This window comes from Alosa alosa, chromosome 8, assembly GCF_017589495.1.
Source record: "Alosa alosa isolate M-15738 ecotype Scorff River chromosome 8, AALO_Geno_1.1, whole genome shotgun sequence".
Taxonomy (NCBI): Eukaryota; Metazoa; Chordata; class Actinopteri; order Clupeiformes; family Clupeidae; genus Alosa; species Alosa alosa.
In genome coordinates this window covers 14126622-14134000 of record NC_063196.1, presented here as the reverse complement: position 1 = coordinate 14134000, position 7379 = coordinate 14126622, and the positions used below count along the sequence as shown (strand labels likewise).

General features: G+C 41.0%; 1 protein-coding gene across 1 annotated transcript; it reads left to right on the top strand.

Moving 5' to 3' along the window:
* Positions 1–402: 402 nt before the first annotated feature.
* Positions 403–3448, top strand: LOC125299614 (tryptase-2-like). Its single transcript, XM_048250952.1, has 6 exons — positions 403–462; positions 561–661; positions 1973–2052; positions 2206–2465; positions 2731–2873; positions 3166–3448. The coding sequence occupies exons 1-6, from the start codon at positions 411–413 to the stop codon at positions 3328–3330; spliced, it is 801 nt and encodes a 266-aa protein (XP_048106909.1). The 5' UTR covers positions 403–410; the 3' UTR covers positions 3331–3448.
* Positions 3449–7379: the final 3931 nt, after the last annotated feature.

The window sequence follows — 7379 nt, the reverse complement described above, 5'->3', positions numbered from 1 at the left end:
TAAAGGCTCCACAAATCAACTTTCACACACACTCACACACACACACATAAAGCATCTGCATGTTTTTCGATTTCTGTTAGAGATTCATAATTATGCAATATTACGAAGGATAGTGTGTTTAGGCAATATATCTATGCCTCTATGTGCATGCATTTGTAAAGACCTCCACCACCCAGTGAGGGAGTGTGTGTGTGTGTGTGTGTGTGTGTGTGTGTGTGTGTGTGTGTGTGTGTGTGTGTGTGTGTTTATGTGTGTTGTGTGTGTGTGTGTGTGTGTGTGTGTGTGGTGTGTGTGTGTGTGTGTGTGTGTGTGTGTGAAGCAGGAAGATGCATGTGTGAGATCATCTTGGTGGGTGTGGTAATCTCATATATAACACCTATGCTCTGAGGGCGATCCAGCAGATTGCAGACATGACAGTGAGGATCTGTCTCTGTGTGACCCTGCTGCTCAACACAGCTACCGGTAAGATGCTGTGTGTGTGTGTGTGTGTGTGAGTGAGAGAGAGTGTGTAACGCAGGGTGTGTGTGTGTGTGAGTGTAACGCGGTGTGTTTGTCTGCAGGCTTGCCGCATCTCAAACCCAGGAGCTCTATAGTTGGGGGAGAGGATGCAGCTCCTGGACAATGGCCCTGGATGGTGTACCTTCAGAGCACTAATGGAATGGTGTGTGTGTGTTAAAGAAAGATTGAAAGAGAATGGCCAATTGTGTGTACAGTATGTGTTTAGGAATGGGTACCAGTGTATATGTATGGATATATGTGAGTGCATATCAGCTATAGTTATCCACCATTGAGTTATTTCTTGCATAATGGCTCACAACCATATTTTTGTTGTCAAAAACAAGAAAACTCTAATGCACTGTCTTTGGAATAGTTAACCCTTAGAGGACTATTGACGCAAAGTTTGTCAAAAAACCACACCCATTCTTCTCTGTTAAATTTCTTTCAGTGAGATGAAACCTTTTTCGTTTGACAGAACAGAAGTGGGGCTTTCTAACGAGACAAGGCACTTGTCTGTGCGATCAAGTATTCAAATAAAAAAAAAACCATGAAATTGCATCATATTTGCAATCTATACACTGCGTTCGTTGAATTACTCTTAAACCTGTGATCGAATAGATATGGCACGCATGTCAGAAACACATACCTATCCATTGATGCCAAGCACTTTCTTCTGGGTCAAAGGGATCATGTTATAAAAATAGACGAAGAGACAGCAAAATAATAACTTCATATAGCTCCTACCTTTTTTTTATTATTTAAAAAAAATCAAAATCCAATCAATGTACTAGTATGAAATGGTGACAGATCTGGGTAGCCTAGACTCAGCTGAAAATAACAATGTGAAGCATGTATGAATGGCAATGACTAGGGTACAGTAAATACTTATAACTAAAGGTAGTGAGAATGCCCTGAAAAGTCGTGCAGTCGTGGCCTACATTGGGGCAGTCATGGCCTACTGGTTAGTGCTTTGGACTTGGAACCAGAGAGTTGCCGGTTCGATCCCCGACCAGTGGAAACAGCTGTAGTGCCTGAGCGAGGCTCCCCGAGCGCTGCTGTAACAAGGCAGCTCACTGCTGTGATAGTGTGTGATTCACCTCACTGTGTACTGAGTGTGTCTCACTAATTCACGAATTGGGATAAATGCAGACACCAAATTAGTGTGCTTCACCTCTCTGTCTTCACTAATTCACGGATGGGATAAATGCAGAGACCAAATTCCTTGTACGCAAGTATACTTGGCCTAGAAACCTGATTTACTTTACATTAATATAGAGCAGGCATCAGGATTAAAGAGCCTTTATTTTCATGGCCTAGTCATTTTAAACCTTTAAAAACTCTGATGCACTTCAGCGTATTATGGCATCGTCTTCATCTGGCAGACAAAACGATTCCCTTGTTATAGATATTCAGTGTTTTCCCATCTAAAGGATTCACCTGTTTGAATATGTGTGTGTGTGTGCTCTATTCTCAGAAATCCTACACCTGTGGCGGTTCCCTTATCAACACTCGATGGGTTCTGACTGCAGCCCACTGTGTTAACTCAAAAAACTAGTAAGTTTTCTTTTTTGTATGTGTGTGTGTGTGTGTGCATACTGGAGGTGGGGGTTGGGGTTCTTAAGAGTTGCTGTGTTTACATAATAATATATTTCTCCCTTCACTCTGTCAAACACACACACACACTTACATTCACACACACACACACAGTCATTTGAAACCAGTGGTGGTGGGCCGGTTGAATCTTCGTGATCCCATTCACTGGCAGTACTCTGTGCACCGTGTCCTGATCCATCCTGGTTACCATGACAATGGGGACGTGCTGTACAATGACATCGCTCTGGTGCAGCTGAAGAAGTCGGTGGTCACCTCCAAACTTGTGGAGCCTGTGGCACTGCCAACCTGTCAGGACTTCTTCAACACCAGCTCTGAGTGCTGGGTCACCGGATGGGGCAAAGTGGCTGAGAACAGTATGTGTGTGTTTGTGTGTGTATTTGTGGTGTTTGTGCATGTTTCTGTGTGTTTAGATAGATAGATAGATAGGGCTTTATTGATTTTGTGTGTGTGTGTGGTGTGTAAATTTGTTGCACTCAATGTGTGTGTGTGTATGTTGTGTGTGTGTGTTTGTTGCACTCAATGTTGGTATGCCATGTTGGTGTGTGAGTGTATGTGTGTTATCTGTGTATGTGACTCTGACTTTGTTTCTTTTCTGTCTTACCGTTTCTTGCTGTTTAGAGCCATTGGGAGGTAGGAAGACACTGCAGCAGGTGAACCTCCCCCTTTTGGACAAAGACACCTGCAAAAAGGCGTACCCCAGTACCAATGATGAGCAGCATCTTTGTGCTGGATACATGCAGGGAGGCAAGGACTCATGCAAGGTGTGTGTGTGTGTCTGACCACGACTATTCTAGTGAACATGTATATTAACAAGATGATTAAGACTTCACTATGTGTTATAATTTTGCATCTGTAGCAATGCAATGTGTATGTTGGAGGTGTGTACTGTATGCAGGGGGAGTTCTAAATATGTGTCTCACTTTCTGTATTTGTGATTCTCTTGGTATGTGTGTGTGTGTATATATTTTTGGTGTTTGTGTGCTATTTCTGTGGTGTGTGTATGTGTGTGTGTTTGTATGCATATATTTGTGGTGTGTGTGTGTTTGTGTGTAGGGCGATTCTGGTGGCCCCCTGGTGTGTAAGTCGGGGAAGAAGTTTGTCCAGGTCGGGGTGGTGAGTTTTGGACGTGGCTGTGCCCGGCGTGACTACCCTGGGGTGTACACGCGTGTGATCAGTTACAAAAAGTTCATCAAAGACGCTATCCGCAAATACAGCTGAACCACAGCAACCTCTAGACGTCACTCAGAGAGAACTACACCTCCGTCTGACATTTCTCTGTCCCTCTCTCCTGATTCTCTTCATCTCTCACCTTTTCTATCCGATCAATAAAATCTTTAACAGCATCAAATTGGTGTGTGTGTGTCTGTGTGTATCACATGTATCAATCTTTGAGCAACTTGTACTGTATATCCATGAGTATGTGCAATCCCACAGTCTCTGTACAGGGGTTTCTCATCAGAGTTATCAAACACAACGTACACATGAAAGTGCAGCATTCCTTCTGTTCATAAATCTAAACATGAATGAAAAGAGTGTAAGTTCATGTGCACATGAACACGCTTAATGTCCAGCCCCACAATTATCCTTATTTGGCTCGGAACACACCTTATATATCATTTGATTAGCTTATTTCACATATGCCACACACTCATGCACATACACATGAAAACCCACATAGCCTACACTCAAATTCAAAATTCTTTATTGGCATGACAAGGTCATTCATATTGCCACAGCAATGACATACACACATACATATCAATAGATGTTCATAAGAATAAAATAAAATACAAATAAATACATTTGTTTTTGAAAAATGCAGTATATTATAGTGTATGTGTGTGCACTTACTCACTCTATTTCTCATACACACACTCACACAAGCTCCCACCTCATGTTCTGCTGTTGTTAACAGGAAGAGAGGCAGACGTCATAGATTGATACATGGTTCTAAAGGCTCTACAAATGAATTAAAAATCTATGGAAATATGTCAACATTCTGTGTGTGTGAGTGTGTTTGTGATGAAATCACACACTTCTAAAACAAGTTTGTCCAGCCATTCACATCCTCTTTTCTTATCACGCTACAGTAATCTACTGTTTAATAGTTTACAAAAGGCTCTACAAATGAATTAAAAATCTATGGAAATATGTCAACATTCTGTGTGTGTGTGATGTCTTGCACATATACACACCTCAGGGTGTGATTTGTGATGAAATTCTAAAACAAGTTTGTCCAGCCATTCACATCCTCTTTTCTTATCACGCTACAGTAATCTACCGTTTAATAGTTTACAAACCAGAATATGGTTCATACAGTTAACCATGAAGCCTCTATTTCTTGCAGCTCTAAAAACATGCCCAGATGGCAAAAACATAAAGGGAAAGTGTAGCTTGCTTTTGGTTTGCACATTACAGATCAATTCTTGAAGTTATTTCTCCACTGCTGCCTGATTGATTAAAATAGTGCCTTCTCATTGTTGTCTGGAAATTGCAATGTAGTTCAGTAAGCTCAGTGCTAAGCGCATTCTTATAGCTACACCATGATTTTTAAGAAATGCTGCCAAATTATGCAAATTAGGATGGTGGTAAACCCAATTAATACACACACACAGGTTTTTCTCCACTGTTGGATGATTGATCAAAAGAATGCTTTCTCTGCAAATTGTAGTTCAGTAGGCCTAATGCTAAGTGATTTCTAATAGCCTAGACCTGTTTGAATCTGGACAGAAATGGTTGGATCTGATTGAAAGTGACAATATTGGTTATTTGTACTGAGAAAAAAAACATGCATATGATGTACTGTAATTAGTGACTATTATGAATTAGATAATGACACAATGTGTATAATATAACTTGAAGTGTGTGATACAGTATGTTGTATGCTGATTGTTTTGTAAATTTTGTACATATTGTAATTTATGAATACTATTGTTTCTGTAATCGTCTTGATGATGGGCTCCCTTTGTATGTTCTGGTTATGTGCCTCATAATCGATTGTTTGGACCTAGCTTGATTACACACCTGGTGAGATACCCAGAGTGCCCTTGACACCTGGATTTGTGTCCACATTAGGAACCTTGACAAAGGCTGACAGGCCAAAACGTTGGAATTAAATAAAAGAATTAGGAGATAGAGTGTGCGGCGACCAAGTTTTTATCATGATGGAAAGAATGGAATTATGATGATGATGAATGATAATTGTGTGAAAATTAAATTTAGTTTCCTTTTCCTTTGTGTGATTATTTCAGAGAAAGCCTGTAGAAAATTATAAGAAGCCCGAGCTCGACACTGCAGATCAGCAACAGACTGGAGCACCTAAAGAAAAGCAAACAAGGCTCACACAACTTGCGAGCAACATTTCCAAAATCCAAGGTGAACTCACTTATGTTAACTTTCATTGTGGATGAAGTCCATTCATTTAACATACTGGAAGAACAAGCAAGCATTTAAAAGACTTAGAGGGATTAAGTGGGGGGAAAACTGTAATGACCAGAAAGACACTAATGGCTAAACTTCAAAGTGAATAAATGAACATGAAATACAAACTTAAAAAACAAAAACAAATTACAACAAGTGCAGTCAGTCTGCACAACTGCTGATATATGGACAGCTTCTAATAGGAGCGTTTTTGGGATGACATGCTACTGGATCGAGGAATGGGAGTTGGAGAGGAAATCGGCAGCAAAACTAAACGAAATTCCAACGAAAGTGTGAATTCTGCAGTCAGATGAAGATTTCTTCAGTTATGGACCAGAAAACTCCAGTGACAAAGGTGGTGTTGCTGACAAGGTCAGAAAGTACAGGCAAGGCACAACAGGCGAAAGTCAGGAAAGACCTCGCCATGGAGATGACACTGAGGGAGCAGTTTCCACAGAAACAGAGGGAATTAGACAGGGGGCTAGGGGGAAAAACAGTGTCCACAACATTGAAGGAACATTAGTGATCTAGGGGAAAAGCATGATGGCCCTAATCAAGTGAAGTTGTCCCAATATCCCCAACACAGCTTTGGATTAAAAAAGCGATCATTTAATTCTAGCTGGTTTGAAAGCTTTCCATGGTTGGAATATTCCATATCTCGGGATGCAGTTTTTTGTTTCTCATGCAGGAGTTTTTGTAGACACATTAAACATGACACATTTGTAAGCACTGGTTTAATCAACTGGGAAAAAAGCTATGGATCTTTTTAGAGAGTATGAAAAAATACCTGCCCACAAAGCAAGTATGATGTCCTGGAACAGCTTCATAGCCAGTGCTGCTCATGGTAGTGTTGTTGAGCAGTTACACTCTGCACATGAGGCGGGAGTACATCACACGTATTGTGGCCACCACACAGCTCTTAGCTAAACAAAACATATTCCGTGGTCATGATGAGGGAATATCAAGCAATAATCAGGGGAATTTCCTTGAGTGCATGACATATTTAAAGCAATTTGATCCTTTCCTGCAGTCATACTCGGCTCCATCACATAACCACTATTTATCACCCCTGTCTCAAAATGAGGTCATTCAGTGCTGGGTGGAGGGGGTAACATCAACTATTGTGAGGGAATTAAAATATTCAGGAATGTTTTCTATCATGGCAGTTGAAGCTAGAGATGGAACCACTCAGCAAATGGCTTTATGTATCTGCTATGTCACTGAGGGTGGAGTAAAGGAGTGTTTGCTGGCCATGATAGAATTGAGACGTTTTGATGCAGAATGCATAACCGCTGCTATTGAGGAACAGCTAGAGCATTATGGTATTACAGAGACGTGTGTTGCACAGGCATATGATGGTGCAGCAGTAATGAGTGGTGGTGCAGTTGGAGGTGTCCAAACCAGATTCAGAGCAAGTCATCTAGAGGCCATTTATGTGCATTGCTATGCACACCAACCAATTGAACCTAGTACAATTGACCGATCCCAAGCCCCGCCCCCTTTTACTATGTCACAATGAGGACGTCGGAGGACCTCGGTCAACCTCGGTCAATTTTGAATTTTATAGTGTCCATTCTGTAGCCTACAATACGCCGGTTATGTGAATGCTAATGCTTCTTTTGCGAGTAGCCTAAGTAACTAAATAACTAAAGAGCTCAAAAAGGTTCAAATATATGCCTGAGATACTTGTAGAAGTGACATCCGATATCCTGACCGTGTGAAACGTTGACAGACATAGGCCTAACTTTGCATAACTTTGGATAGGCTGCTACTTTTCAGTAAAGAAATCTGAGTGTGTACGAAAATGTTCCCTTTTTTGTGTTCATAACTACATACAAAAACATAAC

Excerpts from the sequence above, each read along its gene's own strand:
- LOC125299614 (XM_048250952.1), top strand. The coding sequence starts at position 411 with ATGACAGTGAGGATCTGTCTCTGTGTGACCCTGCTGCTCAACACAGCT. Across the intron at positions 463-560 it reads GCTGCTCAACACAGCTACCG|GCTTGCCGCATCTCAAACCC; the intron begins GTAAGATGCTGT and ends GTTTGTCTGCAG. Across the intron at positions 2,053-2,205 it reads TGTGTTAACTCAAAAAACTA|TCATTTGAAACCAGTGGTGG; the intron begins GTAAGTTTTCTT and ends ACACACACACAG.